The sequence below is a fragment of the Saccoglossus kowalevskii genome, chromosome 16 (assembly GCF_978046115.1).
Source record: "Saccoglossus kowalevskii chromosome 16, keSacKowa6.1, whole genome shotgun sequence".
Classification (NCBI taxonomy): Eukaryota; Metazoa; Hemichordata; class Enteropneusta; family Harrimaniidae; genus Saccoglossus; species Saccoglossus kowalevskii.
Window position 1 is genome coordinate 10,149,808 of NC_140656.1, and position 22,934 is coordinate 10,172,741.

The 22,934-nt window shown below is 34.7% G+C and overlaps 1 protein-coding gene across 1 annotated transcript; it reads left to right on the forward strand.

The window, feature by feature from the left end:
- The first annotated feature begins 127 nt into the window (after positions 1 to 127).
- On the forward strand, positions 128 to 16,412 carry LOC100378613 (uncharacterized). Its single transcript, XM_002734086.3, has 9 exons — positions 128 to 423; positions 3,719 to 3,858; positions 5,131 to 5,223; positions 6,577 to 6,715; positions 10,287 to 10,327; positions 13,986 to 14,055; positions 14,291 to 14,327; positions 15,379 to 15,442; positions 16,100 to 16,412. The coding sequence occupies exons 1-9, from the start codon at positions 387 to 389 to the stop codon at positions 16,256 to 16,258; spliced, it is 780 nt and encodes a 259-aa protein (XP_002734132.1). The 5' UTR covers positions 128 to 386; the 3' UTR covers positions 16,259 to 16,412.
- Positions 16,413 to 22,934: the final 6,522 nt, after the last annotated feature.

Here is a 22,934-nt window from a genome sequence, read left to right on the forward strand (position 1 = left end):
TGCTCTATGCATAGCGGATGCCTTCCGTGTTTTTAATCGCTTTCATGATACATGCGATACCACCTGATCTAATCTATTTTTGTCGCGGGTCATAGTTCAGAGATGCTGAATTGTTCGAGTTACCCAAATGACCACGCCCATATTTTTAAAGCAATGCCCACTTTTGTGAAATCGTAACTCGATGCTCAATTAACAGTCAACCGAACTTTGAATTACTAAATTAAAGATCGAGTTACTAAACTTGAATGTGGACGTTCAACAAAAATAAAAATGTATATTGCCCGATGTTCGTATCTCGATGCCCGTAACTCGAACATTTCATTAATGCTGACGTGGTACTGTGGTTCTTTGACGTGTGACATAGTTTTCATCAATCCTTCGGCGATATGGCATCTCTTGCTGGTAAAGTAGCTTTGATAACTGGTATGTATTTACACATGTTTGCTTGTTATGATATCGACAAACTGTATCACTAGATAGTTTCAGTCAACACGTGGGTTATTGACACCGAGTGTTGTCACCGCGGTTGAACCGTACGCAAGAATTCAGCTAAAATGCTCGAGCTAACAAGGTTGCATCGTCCGAATCGCACGTTTCCCGATGCTATTCATTGAAATTGCGAGATTCCTGGTGGAATATGTCGAATCGACGCCCTGTCAACTTAAACACTTTGTGTGCCCGTAGTAAGAGCTATCCAGAATGTGCGAAATTGTAGCCGTGACCATGATCTGCGATGCCTCGATCTGCCTCGTATCATTTCCGCATGTGACTTTCTTGATAGTCGAAGTCAGTGACTGCATGCTGATTTTGCTGACGCTTGAAAGGCTAGCGAACGCATATCTTTCTTAATTTTAGGATTAACTAATTTCTGCGAATCAATCAACGTTTTGCAGATTGTTTCTACCAAACTGATCATGAATGTACACACACAGTCCCTCTATATTTTGTGGAGGGATTGTGACCATGGAGCTCCATGCTGTGACACAGTACGGAAACCGTAAATAATTTTTTCCACGAATATACCGGTTAATTTTGGATTCAGAAATCATGTTCATAGTTGAGTATTAATAAAATGTGTTTATATGTCCATATACATTAATAATAATAATAATAATAATAATAATAACTTTATTGCATCCTTAGAAATACAATGTTTCTATCAGTTAATAGCAATAAAGATTAGTTGTGATAACTACTACTACAAAAAGAAAGTTAGTTGTTAAAAAAGATAAAGCAAGTGTTACATATCAAATGGTATTTTTATTTCTTGATGCATTTATACCTAGTCACAGTTTAATTATCGACAAATATACAGATGTACAATTTGTTAATTATATTGACATTAATCATAAATTTGCAAATGTTTACCCCAAAAGGCATTGGAATGTGTGCTATATTTATTAGTATTTGGTGTTAATTTTATTGATATTGGTTAGTATGGCTTGGGCTGGACAGTGCAATATTATTTATAGGTTAAAGCAGCAATATATTTTGAATATTTTTGGTTTGAATAAACCACATAAAGCTGCCACAAGTCTAATTATCACATAAAATGTGATGTGAAAACTAAGGGTTGAATAGTCGCCATTTTGTAGAAATCGGTCACATGACTGAAGAAAATTCATGTCACATGACACACTATTATGGAAAATGAAACATAAATTCACCAGTGAGAGGCAGTCAGAGAGAGCTTAGAGGCTCATCATGATGGCAACGTACTTGACATTTTGCCAAGGGTCCTCAGTAAGTTGTCATTTTGTACCATAATCCTTGATTTTTGTTTGACAAAACTAGATGGCGCCCTTTCGTGACCCAGACGCTACCCAGCAGCCATCTTTTTTTGCATGCAAATAATTTAACATGTACAACATCGAGATAGAGCGTATATGCTATGCTTTCAATGTCCACATTTTGGAGAAGGCCGGTATGAATTGACACTAACGACACAAAAAATGTTTTATAAATCGAACACAAAAAATGATAGTTACAGTTATTGTCGCTGTAAAGTTGCATCGCAAAGCTTTAGATCATCACATCGTTGATCCACTCCTGTTGTAAAATATAATAATTTGTTTATGTAATATATGATTTGAAACTGTTTAATTGGCTAATATACATGTACTTTTTTAAGGTAGACTGCTACACAAAAGTAAAAATATTGTCAAAAGAATATGAATTAGAAAAAAAATATGGGGTCACAGTACTCAGTTTGGAGAAAATTGCTCAATAAAATACTGTTAAAATAGCAACGTTTTGGAGCATTTTGGCATTGTCTTCCATGGCAAGGATGTATCTCAAAATGTTTGCTCGTTGATATATAGTGCCTTACAAGGTACTTTTTGATGTCTACATGTATACAAAAAATTCACACTATTTTTTTTATGAGGAAATGGGTTTTAATTGTGCTTAATGGACATCACTGCTAAATTTTACTGCATATTATTTTACTGTTTTATGCAAAAATAAGATTGGGACAGTGGCACATGTATATATATGCTTACATGTACAAATTTCAGGAATATTATACTACCTTAATGTAGTATGAAACTGACAACATATAATGGGATGTTGCATTTTATAATTAGCAGAAAATTATACATTATCCTGTTATAAGAGCGTTCAATGTAATATATAGAAATGAAAAATTATCAAAATTATTTTGTTTCAAAAGTATGACATTATTATTGATTTTGACACATGTCATCAACTTTTTTTTTTGTTTTCACCCAGTACAAAGTGCAACAATGGACAATTTTAAAATTATTTCCAAAGAAAGCCATGTTAAAGCATTATTTCATAAAAAAAATAATAGTAATCATCCAAATTTCCTAATAATTCTTGACGACCATAAATACCTATCTTAAAACTACATTTAATTATTTTAAGATTTTTTTATTGTAAGAACCAAAAGGCTCTATTTTTATGGCTGTTTGAACTGTGTTACTTTTTAATAACTTCCCTGTACAAAATACATTAGTACACTGAAAAAATAATAGACCATTTTCCCGTTCACTGCGAGAATCACGCGTTATGCGTGAAATCGAACGTAAAAACAGGACAAACAAAGGTCATAGCGTCGTAGTGGCATCAAACGTCGCGTGGGATTCGACAAATGCGAAAGTATTTTGGGGACATTTCCATGCTTAATAATGTGCTGTCCACATTTGATGATAGGCAATTTTGATTAAGTAAGGGTATTCGGAAGCAATATTCCTCTGTCGAAGATCGGCCGGTCGATGTGAGCTACGAAATAAAGAAATTCGAGTTCAAAATCAAATCGTTCGATTTTTGCGGCAGACGTTCGATGCGCGTCTTTCATGCATCTCGCGAGATCTCGCAATTGTACGGAAAATCACCTATTGTTTCATGTCTTTATAAATCATGCTCAGATGAAAAGTCAACCAGACATGAATGTTTTTCACAAAATATTCACAAAATATTTTATAAATTTCTAATGATGTCGACATGACTATTCACACTGCCTCGGCAGTTGTATATCATTGGCATACAAGATAGGAAATCAGTCAATGATTAAAAAGAGAATAAATAACACTAAATAAACGGCATGGTAAATACTAAATTAAATTCTTAAATTCTCTCCTTCTTGCTTGCTCTGTATCTCTTATCTGATGCTGAAGCAGAAAATGAAAAATTGACTTGTGCGCTATGATTTTTAGTATTGTTTACACTCAATTCAACATACGTTTGTATTTTGTAGGTGCTAGTTCGGGCATTGGCGCTGGTACTGCCGGTCATTTTGCATCTCTAGGATGTTATTTGGCATTGTGTGGACGAAATGAAGAGAATTTACAGAAAGTAGGAACAGCTTGTGAAGCTAATGGTCTTGATAAAGATAAGGTATACCCCCCCCCCCCTCTTCCTGATTTTATGACCCAAGATTCAGCCAGCACCTCACACCCCCTTCCTCAATAATATATTCTTCATCGTATAATCTGTAAGTTTGAATAGTTACGAGCAAATCAGATGCAATGAAATAAATATTTGCTTGTAAATGTCAAAATCAAAAGTACATACTACACTATGTACTACAGTAAGATGTACTTTTGTTGTTGGCGTTGACAAGTACAAATTTATTTCACAGGCTAATTAACCATCTGCTATTTTTCATATTCTAGCTGCTCACTCAAAAATTCTGTGACTTAATTGGACTTACTTAATTGGGCTTTTTGATCATAATCTTAGGGACAAGCTGGATTGTGGTGTGTACTTTTATCAACCTTAACCATATCTATTTATTTAAAGCGAGAGGGTCGTCAGCTGCACACACACAGGAATTGAGTCCCAAGCGACAACAACAACACACGCTAAAAACACAAAGGCTCATTGGCAGGTGTTTGTTTGTAAACAATGACACGCTATGGCCATCTGACGCATGCACAGGTGACGACGACTCCCTCGATTTAAGTAAAGTAGATGACTTGTATAATAGGTAGCCTTCTTTAACATCATGAAAGGGTTTTGCTGAGTCCACCTCCTGGATGTTTTCTCTCTTCCAAACCACGATCTTCCAAACCAGGCTTCTAAACAGTACACTAAACTTCTTGACATTTATTTACCAACCCACCTAAATGAATTCCAGACCATTCTGGTAAAGAGGGAGAAGGACGTGTTTGCAGATATCCAATCCCACCTAAGCCAACCTATCACACTTTGCTCAGAGACATGTCTATGCTATTTAGGAGAATGTGTATCAAATGTCTAAATGCGTAATAAACAATCTCAACAACATCCTTTCATTGTAAACAATGACACGCTATGGCCATCTGATGCATGCGCAGGGGACGACTTCCCCGCTTAATGCTCGATCCAAAATGGGCAATAAATACTACCCAGATGCTATCAAGACTTTGTCTCCCCTCAAATCTCTGGCTTTGCATACTCCTATTACTGTAGAATACTTTATTTTAGCTGGAATTAATTTTCGCTGAAAGGAATTTTCGGGTGTTTTGTATGGAATTTATTTTCACTGATTTTTGACGAGTTGAATATAGGGAAAAAGGTATATTCACTGGATTTTATTTTCACTGAATCATTCCTTCAGCAAAAATAGCGAAAATTAATTCCAAGCAAAAATAAAGTTTTTTTATGAAGTAAATTTCTATTTTTTAGGTTTTGTTAATAGTAGGGGACCTAAGTAAAGAAGAAGACTGTAAAACTGCAGTTGAGAAGACAATCCAGCATTTTGGACAACTTGATGTGCTGGTAAATTTGAATTGCTAAATATACATTGTTATACATATACTTTGTACATGTGTACTTGTATATGCCATACTACACACTGAAAACTAGCAGATCGATAAACTGATTAAATTTATTAAACACACACCAGTGCGAAAACGATCCCCATGATGTTGTTAGTCGTTCTAGTGGTAACCAATTTTGTACATAACCAACTTACAGCACTGTAGTAGATATTCCATCGGTAAAGTGAACAAGTTTGCTACAGATAGGTGTATGTACTGTCAACAGCAATTTATAAAAAAATACAATAAATTCTAATGACCCTATAGCAAACTGCTTTCACGGTTTATTTTACACGAGAAGTGTTACAGTGACATTGGTTGGTCGTTTAACATTGTCCTAGAGAAAATGGCTGCCACCAGAGTTGTATCTCAGACTTGAGTTTACAACATATCTTTGTTTATTTTTTTTTATGGTGTTTAATAAATATATTATTGATCAATGATGGTTTCACTTGTGGGATATGAGAAAATATTTTTTTACTTTTATTTGTGATAAACTTATTATTACATTTTTTTTAGTCCGAAGTCCGAAAACGGGGACTTACAATTCAGTCTCCGTGCGTCTGTGCGTCCTTGGACCGATTCCGTTCATTCTTTGAATGTGCCTAGTACTTTATGTGGGACATATGCACATGCAGTGGTTTAGCGATTCGATTCAAAATGGCCGACTGGCAGCCATCTTGTTTTTTGAAAATGTTGTATTTTGGACATGCTTTGTCAGTTTTCATTCAAACTTGGTACATAGATTATACATGTTAGGATACATGTCCATGACGATTTATTTCACAAATGGATCAAAAATGGCCAACTGGCAGCCATCTTGTTTTTTGAAAATGTCGTATTTTGGACATGCTTTGTCAGTTTTCATTCAAATTTAGTATAAAGATCATACATGTTAGGATATATGTCCCGACTGTTCGTGAGTTCCTGAGTCTGTCCGTCCATGTGACCGTCCGTGTGTCAGTCTGTCCAGAGTCATATTTCAGAATCCTGTGGACCGATTCCGGAACACGTATTTTGATGTAAATAAACAATCTGTTGTATACGCCACTTGGAACTCAAGTTTCAAGGACACTCTCGGGACAACCCCTCCGCTTTAGTATGACGAGCACAAAAAGAACTTTCAAAAATTTAACGGGGACTGTGTTATTTTCAATGACTTGTTGTTTGTATGTATATTATGTACTGGTGCATTTGTAAAAGGGAAACGAGTTGGGTTTCATGTTGGTCACACCTACCACAATTGTCATTGTAAAGCCAACTAATGAACTAATTGTCACTGACCTCTGTTCATTTACTCATTTATAAACAGGTAAACAATGCTGGTATTCTGATTAATGGCACTATTGAGACAGCTACCTTAGAAGAATATGATACTATAATGAACATTAATGTGAGATCTATGTTTCACATTACAATGTTGTCTGTACCTCATCTCATAAAAACAAAAGGTTAGTACAACATGACCATTGGTGGCACATTTGAGCCAACTAGCTTAGAAGAATATGATACTATATTGAACATTAATGTGAGATCTATGTTTCACATTACAATGTTGTCTGTACCTCATCTCATAAAAACAAAAGGTTAGTACAACATGACCATTGGTGGCACATTTGAGCCAACTACCTTAGAAGAATATATGATACTCTAATGAACATTAATTCGAAATCTATGTTTCACATTACAATGTTGTCAGTACCTCGTCTCATAAAAACAAAAGGTTAGTACAACATGACCATTGATGGCACCTTTGAGACAACTACCTTAGAAGAATATGACACTCTTATGAACATTAATTTGAGATCTATGTTTCACATTACAATGTTATCGCTACCTCATCTCACAAAGAAAAAACATTAGCTGTAACTATTAATATTTTTTCTTCAATTTTTAGCTCCTGTGAAATGGAGCTTATGTGCTACCGATGTCTGTGAATCTGTTACTCTGTGACTAACATTTTTTCCACTTATAACTCAAGATCTACAATTTCAATTCAAATGAAATTTGGCACACAGCTAATATATGCATATTCATGCATATTAATTAGCTAATTATTGCATTAATTAATTTATAACTTAGAGTCTTTGAAATTTCTTAACAAATATTTGACTTGGGTGACTAGCCTAATTTGCATATTGCGATAACATATTCTGTCGCAAAAATACTGGTAATATTTCATTGAAGGTCTGAGTTTTAGTGTATAATGATTTAATATGTCATGACAATTTTTCAGTTTTACCCTCTCTGATTTTCATAAATGCAAGTTCAATTTCAGAGTCCTGTACAACTTTCTGCCAATCTTGATTCACAAATGTGCTGGTTACATGTACAGTGTTCTTCTTAGGCCTTTCAAGCACCACGAGCCCACAGTGCTTATACAAATAGCCGCACTACATTCGTTCTGCCAGTCATTCTTGAAATCCCGTCCATGATGCTTAAGTTGTTGTATTGTTTACAAGTGTCAGCCTCGTTTTGTAGATCTTTAAAACAATGACATGTATTGATAAGGTAATCCTGTCTCCGTTAGCCTTACAAAAACAGTGATAAAACAGAATTCTACAAGAAGTCTTTCGAGGGAGCGGGGCTCACAAAGTAATAATTTGCCCATTGCATCGAGAAAATCTATCCCGATTTGCTGCACTGCGATTAATTGCGGTTAAATAGTTGTTTACAAAAGATAAACTAAGCATTAGAAAAATAATTTAACATTGTTTACAGTTATAACAGCTCATTGTCGAAATAAAGCTAACCCATTCACGCCAGTCACAATAAACATGCTCTTGAATATAAACTTACTGGTGAATAGACAATTTTAGGCGTCAGAAAAGATTTTCAGGGCCACCACATCCTTCAGAAAGGGAACTACCGTTATTCACATGCCAAATTAATTTGCCAGGTGGGGGGGGTTGGGGGGGTTAATCGGATAAATGACTAAAATGCTGTAAATTACTAAAATGCTGTAAATTTTGAGGGGACTTATACTCAAGCAGGGGTTTATACTTGGACATCTACAGTAATTACCAAGAATTAAAAAATAATGGTGAAATTAAGTCACAATGGGAAAAAAAATTAGGGCAAATAAATAAGTAAATAAATCAAAGCAAAAATTATTCAACTGCAGATGAGGTGGCTAAAGAAAAAACGAACCCTGACCTCTAGAATTCTTAATCATAGAGTGCCTCATTGCCAAGGGACGCCACTGAAGCGACATAACACATGTTTTGATGCATGCTGGGTTATAAGGGGGATTCCGATCGAGGTAACAAAGATGGCTGCGCAGAGTGCATGTTTAAAAAGAACATCTCATAATCGTCAATGAATCGTTTTAATTAACAAAACATTCTAAATTTGTGTATTTTTAAACCAAAAAGTCAGGGACTGATGATCACAACAGCAGCAGTGAATACCCATGGTGATCGTATTGTTACGCATAAGGTATAGATAGATCAATGAAAAATCGCTGACTTGAGTTTTGAAATGACGTTGTAGAAAAAAATGTCATTATTGATTTATTAATTTCTAAGGGATTACGTCAAAAGATCGATGTCGAATAAAAAACTTAATTCCTTTAGTTTTTTTCCAAACCCCCCTACCCCCCCACTGAAACTTAATTGATAAATATTGGTCATGGCGTCAGACTACATTCACCATTAAATACAAATTGATAATCGGACAGTAGTATTGCATAGCAGTTGGCTGTCGGGTGGGTGTAAAAAGATTTTACAAATGCACCTCATTTGACGCACAGATTTACACTCAAACCAAACATTTTTCTGTTTTTGCCCTTTTCGGTTATTTCTATCCAATCATGAACTACTTCATTAAAAAATAAAATCGTTTTTGTCGGATGGAAACTTTTTGAGGTCAAAACCCCCCATCCCCAAACTAAAGGAAATAAGTTTTTTATCCGACATCGATCTTTTGACGTCGTCCCTAAGTCATACTTAAAATGAATAAATTTTACGTTTTTCCGTGAAAAAATGACCAGAGTACCAGTATCTCTATACAAGCAGCTGTTTTCACAGTGATAGCACCCTCACATGTTTAATATTGTGTGATCTTTCAGATGTTGTCTCTATTACAGTTAACTTTCACAGTGCCCTTTATTTACCAGTATAGTGTCCTCACATGTTTTTCAAAATGCCCATATCAAAATCTAGTGTTTCTATATACGTCATAGTTTCTTGGACATCTTGATCAATTTTATTGATATTTGGTAAAAGTATGGATTGACCTACATTTACTTAAATTCACTTATTACGCAAAGCCTATACCTTTATAACATTTGCTCGGATCACACAGGAGCTATTTACAGTTTAACTTTGACTATTTTTAATAAAACATTTCTTGTGTCATTAGTTTCAATTTGCAATGGCCATTGCCAAAAAATAGATACGGAAAGCATAGCTTATACGCTATATACCGATGTTGTACATTTTAGTAATCTCTTGTATTAAAGTGAAAAAAGATGGCCGTGAGTCTAGGCCCTGGTCTACAGAGGGCGCACTCTATAAAAATCCAATTTTGTCAAGCGCACTTCAGTACAAGCTGACAACTTATCAGATGCCCTGGACATTGCCATCTTGAAAAGCTGAACCCCTCTCTGACTAATAATTTTATGCATCATTTCCTATATCAGCATTCATTGTGCATCATAATTTTTACAGTCAACACAAAGTGGCCGATTTCAACAAAATGGCGACTACTGGACCCTTACTTTTCACATCGCATTTTAAATTATAATTAATGGCTGTGTGTATTTTTGTCAATAACAATATTTCGGTAAGATTTGGCCATCTATATGTGGCTAAATTTAGACAAAAAGCTATTATCGCTTTACCGGTAGTATGACCTGACTAGTGGTGACATAATTCAGACAAACTCCACTGTATATTCAATTATAATTATAATACTTGTTATATAATACGACTATGAGCCATGGCACATTCTCTTTGATTTGTTCCATCAAATGATAAATCTTTGTCGTCACTTGTTAACTGAACTTTTTTTGCTTCATAGGATCTATTGTGAACGTCTCAAGTGTTGCTGGCTTGAGGTCGGTGAGTCACTTTAATTCTATATCAGATATTCATTTTTAGAGAAATTGATGTAGATCCTATTGCGAGTTAGTTTTCAAATAAACAATGTTACTAGCAAAAACGCTCTTGTATCTTTATCTTCCTAACCTTACAAATACATATGTATATATGTACTCCTTTATGCGAAGCACACAATAGGAGCCTTTGCAGTTAGTGCATTTGTCTGTGTCCGTGTCTGTGTGTGTATTTTAATGAAACATGGTACATAGATGCTCTGGGATAATGCTCAGACTTGATTAGATTTTGGTTTAAATATGTGCGTATTAATTACCTAATTTACATAATAATTAGCCAATTTGAATCATTTTATAAGAACCATTCAACAGATTTCAATGAGTCTTAAGGTAGCGAGACTATTATTTGTGTTGAAAATTACGATTTTCACATTTATTTATTAATTGATGAAATGCACTATAAACTTTCATGTGATAAAGTCAACATAACATAGAATGTCATGTAAGTTGGTTATAATGTAGATTTTCTGAGGGGAAGCAAGGCAGCCTCAGTAGTGTTTTCCAGAATCAACAACACAGGTTTAATCTGTGTGCCTATAAGTTTCAAAGATAAACTCAAGACAAAGCAATGTTAGGATGTGTTATCAGTAGCTATCTGACACACAATGAGTGTTTCCAAACATTTGAGTGGTTTGTCTTCGCCCCTGTTTGTTTCACAGATTAGTCATTTGCATATGAATGTTTCAGACACAAGGTCACACAGCCACTGAAAAAAATCATTGATTTTGGTGTTTTCATATGCCGAATTTATCCAATTATAGCTATCCCATTCCTTTATTTTTTTGGTTTCCAATAGCCTTACACATTTGGATGTCCCTACACATTTTAAAGCAGACCTTGATGGGAAAACAAATTGATTGTGCAGATAAACAAGCTTGAAAATCTTTGCTGTTACTTCATGGACGTTTTCTAGGAGTTTATGTTTTTCAAAATACAAGGTCTTTAACAAAAAATAACGTATACTTATTGTCATCGGATTAATACCAAATTTTCACCGCTTTGAGGTGACAATGAGAGGAACTTGAATGTGTCCTGACAAACTATTTCATCGATTATTTACCAACGAGTTGTGGTTTGAGTTGGAGGCAATGCGACTAAAACAGTAATTGAAATTCAGCACACTGTTTTTTAAAACGCGTTGCTTGCATAAAACTGACCAGACACATTCAATTTATCAGACTATTGAACAACTAGAAAAAGTGAAAAAAATACTTCTTATCGCCAGCATAAATGCGTAATTATTTTTTTTACAGAAAAAGTAATTTTTCACCTTTGATTAAGTAACGGGTCATAGAATGCAGATACGGGCATGGCAAACACACCTTTGTAAAGCTTGAAGTCTGTCGATTCTAAAAATATATACTTTCCTGGGTCTATTTGTAGTCATTTGGTCACAATTAGAAGATGAAAACAAGTATGCAAATAATAGTCCCGCTACCTTAATACACAGATGCTCCAGGATAATATGCATACCTGATATGTTTTTTGAAACCATGCATTTTATTACCCTAATTTGCATATTCATCAGCCAATTTTATGCATTTTCACTTGATTCTCAAGAACCATTCAACAGATTTTAATGATTGATACATAGATGCTCTGGGATAATGCAGAGCCATGATTAATTTTTGGTTGAAATTCTTGCATATTAATTACCCAATTTCAAGCGTTTTCACTTTTTTTATAAAGAACTAGCCCTGACTGATTTTTGGTTGAAAGCCATGTCTATTAATGACCTAATTTGCATGTTAATTAGCAAATTTCAAGCATTTTCACTTGTGTCTCAAGTATCATTCAACAGATTTTAATGAAACATGATACATAGATGTTCTTGAATAATTCGCAAACCTAATTAGTTTTTCATTGAAATCATGTGATATGACTGTTTCAGATGACTATATATGGTCATGTGACCTTAATAATTATAATAATTTGGAACTGTAATATCTTAAAGCGGGGGAGTCGTCACCTGCGCATGCATCAGATGGCCATATCGTGTCATTGTTTACAAACAAGCATCTACCCATGAGCCTTTGCATTCTTAGCGTGTGTTGTTATCATCGCTTGGGACTTAATTCCCACACGTGCGCAGGCGACGACCCTTCCGCTTTAAGTACTGTTGCAGACAGCGATATGCAATTGATGCTATATTTTTGTTGTCTGACAAGATATATGACCAAAATATCAAGTCATCATATATGGTCATTATTTCATTAAATATTTATAATTGTTAAACCATAGCTGCTTGGAACCACCCTGAACATTGCATTTATATTTTAAAACACGTGCTAACTGTAAATACAAAGTAAATACAGTATTCCTTATTTGTACTTCATTCCTCCAATCCTTTTAGCACACAAAAGTTCTTTCTCAACATTCATTGATTAATTTGGTGATGATATCTTCAATTGAAATGTGCATTAAATTGCTAACAGTGAAGATATCTGAGCCGAGAGGCTGCTTGTTCAATTTACTGTTGCTTATGAGCTCTATCCTGCTGCTCAAAACAGGTATGTGGATAACCGGGTGATTCTATTACAAAATTTTCAGCACTGATTTGAAATACTGTTTCCATCGCTGTCGATGAATATAGTATCAATGTTTGTCTGTGTGTCTGTGTCAAGTCTTGTTACATCAATATCTCAAGAACCACTGGGTGGGTCGCGATGCAATTTAAAACAAGATAGTTTAACCCAGACCTTATAAGATTTTGGTACAAATCTTTGCATATTAATATGTAGGTTGCACTCTATAGAATTACCCAGTAACTCCTTTTTGCATGTTTTGTTAAAGTTCTAACAATTGGCTCAAATAGGTTAGGTTAAAACTTGCTACATGCACATTGTTTTGGTAGCGGAATGTCTAACCCTAAATTGGGAAATAATCAGCATGTTAATTAGCTAATTTGCATATTAATTATCTCCTTTTAGCATATTTTGTTGATACTGATGCATACTGTTTGTGTAGTTGATAATTTGAAAGAGATCTAAATATGTTAATTACCTAATTTTCATTCTAATTACCCATGTTCAGCTTGTTGCGTTGGCATATATGCTATAAAATCTCTGAAACTTTTATTAAACAATGTGTTCTAGTGAGAACATATGTGTAGAAGTAGTGGAATGTGTTTCTTTTGTTCTCACATTTGCATTTTTGTCAGATGGACACTATATTCAAGGGTTTTTACATGACAACCAAATGTTAAATATTCATAACTCATGAACATGGTACAGTCTGCAAGCCAATTACTGGCATCAAAGAAGTGAGTATTCATTCCAACAGGCGTTATGAGGTTATAGTTTAAAGCCGGCTGTATATGGTCATTTCTTCTTAGTACTTCTAATCTCAGTCTGGGTCAAAACTCAAAATTAAAACTGTCACATGGTCTATATCCAATGACTTATAGGGCTTTATGTCATATAATATGCTCAGAACTTGACTTGATCCTCAATGTTTCCAGAGTAAAGGCTTGGATCAGATTTGAAAACTGGGCATTTAGTATTTTTAAACCCTAGTGATGAAGTATTTTGATTGATCAAGAATCTCTCGACAGATGTAATTTAGCTCAATAGGATAATGATCTGGTAGTTGTGTTTCTATTTTAGTTTCCGGGTATTTTGCTTTACAATATGTCAAAGGCAGCAGTTGACCAGTTCACAAACACTGTTGCATTAGGTATGTATGACTATTGTATTATATTGTGATATAGAAATTATCGTTGTACATTAAATCATATCTGAACTGTGCCCGTATAAACTGAAAACCAGTATATACTGAACCCTGTGTAAACTGAAGCCTGTAAAATGAACTCTGAAACCAATAAAAACAATAAACCACATGAATTATGTGTGTGGGTATGAATTGATGTTTTAGCGAGTGTCTCCTAATATAATATTTATTTCTTTTTCAGAATTAGCTTCAAAACAAGTCAGAGTTAATTCAGTCAAGTAAGTATTATGAATTTAAACATTTAGTTAAACAAATAGTTATCAATTTAAGTGAACGTCATATTGTTCATTCAAATCAGGTCAACAAAACATACTACTGTTTATTTTATTTATAGAGAATAAATTAAAAAAAATACTTTCTTTCAAATATAACAGCTAATCACAAAATTAGATTTTTTTTCACAGAAATGTCAATAGTATTTCTATACATGATATACATATTCTTATGATTATGTTAGATGACTTCATATTGAGTTCTCCATATATTACACCAGTAGCATATTCTTAATAATTTCTGTATTTATTTACTATCATGGCTGTTCTGTATAATCATTTTCGATGGCCCATACCATATTTCATAAAAGTAATATGATTGGTTCTTGCAAGCAGTTTGAATCATTGACCAACAATCATTAACAACACCAACATTTTAGATTTGTTTGAGTATTTTATGTTTTATCAGATTTACATTTAGTCACATGTCGTGGTCACATTTTTTTTTTAAATGAGAAAAAATTAAAAGAGTTTATTTTGTGACAAAAGTTGACTGGTTAAGTCAAAGTCAAAGGGCTATTGTTAAAACAAGCCCCTGGTAAAGGCTCCTACAAATGTTTGATCTAGTAATGTTTCCAGGTAAAATAAATTATATTATATTACTGTCCTCGTAGTAAAGTGTACTGACATTGCAGAAAGTGATGAAAGTACCAGTCAGGAGGCATGCTTGAAATCCCATCACTGACAGTAGTTGTTTATCTGAGAAGGAAACTCCAACAATTCACTCATCTGAGGTTATTTCTCTCAGTGTATCTACACAACTAGTAGATTATTTTTAGATGCATATACTAGTTTGTGGCTCATGAACAAATGTAATAATTTGCATGGTGAATTTCTGAGTTATTATTTAGTATATGTGTTGATGGAGCTTGTGGCACATTAGCCTAATCCTTGTGATGTATGGGGCACAACACAGAGCCAGAGAGCAGAAAATATGTGCGGGTATAGGTAATTAATATTCCATTACTATAATCTGATCAAACTTGTTTGCTTTTAGTCCTGGTGTTATCATAACAGAAGTTCATAAGAGAGCAGGAATGAGTGATGAAAAGTATACTGAAGTAAGTTTATGACTGAGAAAGAAATACATTCCACACCAGTTGTTGAAAGCCTTCGAAGAAAAAGAATCATGGGAAAAACAGCATCAGATGGCGACGTGTTAATGATATTATTTCTCAACGATTCCATACTTCCCATCCCATACGTCTTAATTTGGATATCCTTTATCAATTTAAAAAAGACAGTTTAAGCTCATCCAGCCAATCATAAATCAGTTCGGAAATTAGCTTGTGGTTAAAAACTTTACCAGAAATATGTTAATATTGTCATACTCAGTTTAATCAAATAAGAAAGAAATGCAGAAAAATTCTGAAAGGCTATTGGTCAACTTATTTTTTTTATATGAAGATGATCTCTTTTATTAGTGATATATTGTGAGTATTTATGTATCCCTTTCAATAATCCATGTTGACAGCCCAGACATTGACTCAATGTTTGTCAAAGCTAAGTCTGTAAGACGCTTAGATTTATTCTTAATATGTTATGAGACCACATTTTTTAAAATGAGTTTGGGAAAATACGATATCATTGGTATACTTGAGTCCTCTGCATTTTTGTAATATGTTTAAACTTTATTATGCATGACAAATTGAAAAAAAAAAATTAAAGTTCAATAGGTTTTTTGTTTAGTTATAGTCAAACATTTTCTTCTTTGGCAGTTCTTGGAGCGATCCAAAACCACTCATGCACTTGGTCGTCCTGGTACCACAGAAGAAGTTGCTAAAGCGATAGCATTTCTTGCATCTGATGACTCCTCTTTCATTACTGCAACCCAGCTACCACTTGATGGAGGACGGCATGCAATGTGTCCAAGATAACTTCAATAATGTTGTTTTTCTTGTATTATTGCTGGCATATTGTATCGAGTATAGTGTGTTTGTGAAAGTCATTCATATTGCTCAGGTATTTTATGACATATATGCAGGAATGTCTCACTAAATACTGGAATAAATATCTCTGTTTTACAAGTCATTTTTGTGTCACCATAACTGATATTCCTGTTAATAGAATAAGGCAGGTGTAAGGTATTTATTCTTGAGATGTGTATGTGTGTGGCATCATCTATTAAGCATCAACTGCCAACCATTTGCCACAGTTGCTTTGGTACATCTGGTATCTCTTCTTCTATACGTTGAAACAATTAAGGCTGCTCTCAATAAACATATCACTTCATTGTCAGAACTAGATTGTAACTTCTGATTTATTTGGCGAGGGGGAGGACAACGACGATGATACTGCAGAAGGGGATGTATTAAGGTGGTTCAAGAGAGGTTTTTGCTGTTATTTAGTGCATCAAACTTGAGCATCAATTTAATTGGCGATGTCACATTCACTGCAAGATTTTGTATATTGCGTGAATGACGAGGACCAAACATCTGTCGCTGGAATTGATTTGTTTTTTATAGCTCAATATCAAAATACCGATTTTTGAGAGGGAAATACTATGTCCACAAAGTTGTATGGCACATTTCAAGCGTGAAAATACCCCAAAATTGTAGGGAAAGGTTCGGGTCGTGAAGTAGGGGAGACTAAGACGAGGTGTGTCTAGTTAGAACACAAAGCAGCAACTGATTTATTCGTTAAAACTAAGCATCTATTTACTGTTACATGTCAATATTTGTGCAAACAGAAATTGTAGGGTAGCAAGATGTTGCATAATACTTAAATCGTGAGAACAACATGTGTTCAGGCATCTGTTCTTATCTACACATCACACAATTTCCGACACTCCAGGGCCGGCCGGTTGAGCAGATAGATAATCGAAAGTAATAGTTAAACGAATAAGGTTATAAACAGAAATATAAAAATGTATTGATACAATATGAACTAACAAAAAATGTGACGCGACGCAAATACTCTAATTCAACGAATAGCACAACGAATTACAATTTGAATATTACATACAATTACAAATATTAAAAACACAATACTATAAAACATGATACGACTAGGGGGTAAAGTCTGTGATTACAGGTTATTCTACAATGAAATTTGGATTTGCAGTTGTGTACCTTAGCAGTTGAAACACTGTCTATAAATATCAATAACAACGACATATAAATTATGATTATCCAAAGCTAAAATTAATCTCAGAAAACCAAATAACAAATCATTCGATTCGCATAACCATGTCATCAATATATATATATATATACAATTTGTTGGTCAGAGCGCCCTCTAGTATTTGTGGGGAATCATGTTTATTTGGAATGCTCTGATTGAATGGAAGTTCGAGCCTAGCAAGGTGTAATAGAATTGGCTTGTTATGTTCATATTCAAATAAGCATGAACCACAGGGAAGTAATACTTGTAATGCAGCAAGCTGTTTTAATTGCTGTTGTGGTAGAGTTTTTGACTGCCGTGTGCGAAGCACAAAAAAGGAGTCTTTGCAGTTAGTGTGTCTGTGTGTGTGTCTGTTCCACTGATATCTCAAGAACCATACATTGATTTTTGATGAAACTTAATGCATAGATGCTCTGGGCCAAAGCGCAGATTTGATTAGGTTTTGGTAAAAATCCATGCATATTAATTACCTAATTTGCATGATAATTAGCTGATTTTTAGGTGTTCCATGATCGTTCCACTGATATCTAAAGAACCACACATTGGATTTTGATGAAACTTGCATCTTGAATTTTCAAGGTGAATGTTCCGGCGAAGCACTCCACTATCACCTTGAAGTATTTCATTAGAACTATGTGTATGTGACAATGCCCTCACAGTTTAGAATCAGTTTACCAACAGCCAATCATATTGCTCCTTTCTACAACGCGCTTGGAAAGCTCTCAAAATCTTCAAGGCGGAGCAAAGTCACGAGACGCGCACCACTCTACCGTGTATTTCTATGGGCTCTGTGCGAGCCGGTGAAAATAGCTAAAATCGAGGAAACAGCACAAACATAAATTTGAAGAAATCCTAAACAACCAAATTTAAATATGTTGCATATGTAGGGATAATCTTGTTACACTGTTCAGGGGGTGTCAACAACCGTCCCAAAATACCGTTTTCTGCCAGGCGGTGAAAATGCCTGACCTGAGAATGAATGTCGCTGCGCACAGTGGAAGCTTTTTTGGCTTGGATGTCGAGGCAATACAGCGACGACGTCCATACATCATGCAACTCACAGATATTCAGACCAAAGCTATTCAAACTATACTTAGTGCCGAGTCTGATGTGTTCGTTTTTTGTCGCACTGGAAATAGTAAATCCTTATGTTATTATGGTTTACCGGTCTTTCGACCATCGAGCGTGGTAATAGTGTTGTCGCCACTGCTGAGTATTATAGAAGACTAGGTGTTATATCTCAAAGCCCATGATGTCACTGCAACATATATTGGCAGAAATGAAGCCAAAGACATCGGGTACGCAAAGCTTCAAGGGCTTACTGGTAGTCATTGTAACAAAGCTTTCTATTGGTCGGTAAACTTTCTATCGCGCAACCACGTGACATACACGGTTATGAATAGAATTACCGCACGGTGTTGTAGAGGGAGGAATGTCCGAACGGAGCAACACCGTGCAGGCGGACGATGTGAAACTTGGCACATAGATTGTTCTGAACTAATGCGCAGATTTGATTAGTTTCGGGTAAAAATCTGTGTTTTGACATTTTAACTTTAAAATATGTTCGATGCAGTAGTAAAATCAATTCTCCTATACTGCACAACATATATGGAAATATGGTCTAGTGATATTATTGCAAAACAAAAGAGCTTTGAAATTTGAGAACATTTAATGGGAAAAACTCCATACCAAATTTAGCAAGTTGTTATTAAAGATAAACAGCAAACAGTGCGAATAAGCAAATAACACCGATTAAACGGCAAGGTAAAGACTATGTCTAATTATAGTAAATACGTACTGCGTGCGTGACTCGAACAGGCGCTCGCGTACGGCACCATTTGCCGCATTCTGGCCATGCTGTGTGGCGCGTATCGCGTGGACGGGTTTCATGTTCTCTGCACGTAATAAGCTCGGTTATTAGGCATAGCTGACAAACTTGATCTCGGCCATATCATCTTTGGTATTTCTATCGATCTCAAAAAAGCCTTTGACACCATTAATCATGAAATACTGTGCTGGTTTGAAAACTACTATTGTAATCGCCAACAATTTGTATGTATTGAAAACACTTCATCTTTGCCACGACCTATTACCTGCGGGGTTCCGCAGGCCTAATTTTATTTTTAATATATATTAATGATATAGCCAATTCTAGCAATTCCTTTCATTTTCGACTCTTTGCAGATGATACTAACCTATTTAAATTCATTCAAAACAATAAAATCAATTTCTCAAATGGTTCGTGAATGGTGCAGTGCTAACAAACTTACTATTAATCCTGAAAAAAACAAATTACATGATAATTAAAACACCACAACGATCGGTCACTACTGAGGGCAGCCAGGAAATTAACGGGTCATCGATAGAGAGCGTATATGTCGTCAATTATCTGGGCGTCTCTGTTGACCAGAATATGTCATGGAAAGCTCACATTGCTAAAATTTACAAAGATATCGCACCAAAAATTGGATTAATTTCACAAGTACGTCATTTTGTAACGAGACATATCCTTATTCTTTTATACAACATCTTAATTCTACCACACATTACATATTGCCTGGTAATACATATGCTACTATACTTCAACCAATATATCTCTTACAGAATAAAATAGTACGCCTAATCACTTTTTCGTATTCCCATGCTGCTCCTCTTTCCAAAAACTAAGAATACTAGACATTTTTCACTCTGCAAGTTACAAACCTGTTTATTTGTTGTGTTGATCTCAGCAAAAATATTTTGTACATGATATTTACAACTATTTAGATCCATTGTCCCATAATTATCCAACCCACTTAGCCTGTAGCTTGAACTAGTATACCCCATAACTGAATCTTACACTCAACCAACACAGTCTTAAATACTCTGCAACAAAACAGTGGAACTCGTTGCCTGATGCATTTAAAACCATCACTCAGAGACACATATTTAAAGCAAAGTTAAAAAACTATCTCTTAAAAATATGATTTGTAATATTTTTTCTCTTTCTTTCCTTATTTGGAGATTTGTGTGATTAAACTATGAAATTATATATACAGGGATTACGGACTTGACTAGTTCTGATAAACTATTTCTGTAATCCCCACCAAAAAAGAAAAGTTATCTAAGTAGAATTCGTTATTTATTTATTTATTTATATGTATGTATTTACTACCTATGCAATTTCTACATTTACCGTTGTTTTTTGTTTTGTTTTTGGTGGAATAAATTTCATTCATTCAATAAGTGCCCGCCGTTTACAGATCGAATCAGGCAGATACAACAACATATCCGTATCTAATAGAAAATACCCTGTTTGTAATCTTGAAGAAATTGAAGACGAGAAACATTTCCAGTTCACGTGCCAGCTATATGATAAAGAAAGAACCAGCCTTTTTATTAAACATAAAATGCATGGTGAAACAATAAACAATCACAAAATTAAAGACATTTCAAAACACATTTATACTTGTTTTATGCTTAGAGAGCAATAATTTCAGTAACAGCTGCCTCAAAAACACAAATTTACATTCCAGATATGTATTTATTTCATTCATTCACAGTGATATCATTTCCTTTTATTACATCAGATGTTTTCCTTTATAAACTGCAGATCAATAAGAAACAAAACATTATAGATTCCCGATTGTGTTACCAAAAACCACCTTAATATTATAGGTTTGCTGACTGAAAATTGACTAACAGATATTCAACGTGTTATTGAGCCAACCAACATGGACATATTCGCGATCTGGTTATCTCACGTGCATCAGATACCACTGTAGAAGAAATCCAAGTTGTGGACGCCCTTATCTCCGAACTCTGCGCAATATGTTGAAGATCCCAATTAAAAAAATACAAACGCCAAAGAAAAATGTCTTAAATAACGATTAAATACATTCATATTAAGAATTTACTTTGATTTTCATAAATTTACAATTATTACTAATCTGGCTTTATCTCTTCAATTACTTACTGATCAATATGATAACGCCCTTAAAGACCTGCTAGACAATCGTACACATGTGCGACCAAAAGTGCTTACCACCAGACAAGCCACAAATGGTATAATGACGATATAAAGATTCAGAAAGAACAACCGAACTTGCGGACGGTATAGCTCTGCTGTTGTTGAAAAGTGCAGAGGATATAGGCAGCTACTAGGTGGATAGTAGAAGTGGAATCTAAGATAGTTTAGTAATTGTGACAATGGTCACGGGAAGGGCATATCCCGCAAGAGGAAATGTGTTTGTGTAATGCATGGATATGTATAATTGATGATGCAAGTGTACAGGAAATTGAAGCTGAAAAATGAAGTTGAAGTCACTGTTACCAGAATATATTTTTGTAATATTTGGCTACTGTACATGTGACTGAATTGAGAATGACAAATTTAGACAATATGACAAAGTGTAATGTGACCTTGAAATTACCTTAACCTTACCTTGAAAGATCTTGTCAATATGAGACCTTGAGATTACCCTGACCTTGAGATCTTGGGGAAGTGTTTTACGCCCTCCCACCCTCACTGTTCAGTATCACATATATGAAAGCAATAGTATAAAAAACGTTGGCCCATTCAGTTAATTGTCAAACACAACGTGTATGAGAAAGCCTAGCTTGTAACCGATACAGTTGTATACTGGGATATGGAAAGGTAAACAAATCCGAAAAAAATCACCAAGATGAACAATGAATGAACAAATTGAGAGAGGACCAAAGTAATGTGGCAGGCTGTTTCAGAGAAGTTGAATATGTGCAAACAATGGACTAATGCGGTGGACATAACAGTCTGAGTGGAATCTATGTCATCAACATTCATGCCAAATTTTAAAAACAATCTGACAAGCGCGTGTAAAAACATTTTAAACCATAAATGACAAAATATTTTCTAAAATAAAGGTTTAAATGCGATGTCATGAAGTGCTTCTGATCAAAATAAATCTGATGAAAAAACGTGACATATACATTTAAGGACAAGCCCATATAAATGCGCCATGTATGGCACAGTCTCAGTTAGTTATCAATTTTAAGATAGATGGTTTTGTTTATAGTGATATAGTTCAAACATAAACATGTCAGAGATATAAATCCAGAAGCTGATGCTTGATTGTGACGATTTGTTAACATTAAAATGATTGACATTTTGTATCTGATCGTTAACGAGTACTTGATAGATAATGCTCTGGAACAGCATTAATTAAAAACAAAATGACAACCGTTCGGCCATTGTGAATACATCAATGTATCTATAACATGTATACTGAATACATAACATTTGAACATAATCAGTAAAATTATGCCAGAGATAAGCACATTCATTCAAACAAAATGTCAGTCAGCCATTTTAAATTCCATTTAAAAAATAAAATGACATGCACCAAAAGCTCATAATTTCCAACGTATGTACAAAGTTTGAACAAAAACCATCAATAAATGCTTGATTTTGAT

Coding starts and splice junctions, on each gene's coding strand:
- LOC100378613 (XM_002734086.3), top strand. CDS start 387: ATGGCATCTCTTGCTGGTAAAGTAGCTTTGATAACTG. Junction 5,224..6,576: donor TTGGACAACTTGATGTGCTG/GTAAATTTGAAT, acceptor ATTTATAAACAG/GTAAACAATGCTGGTATTCT. Junction 14,056..14,290: donor CACAAACACTGTTGCATTAG/GTATGTATGACT, acceptor TTTCTTTTTCAG/AATTAGCTTCAAAACAAGTC.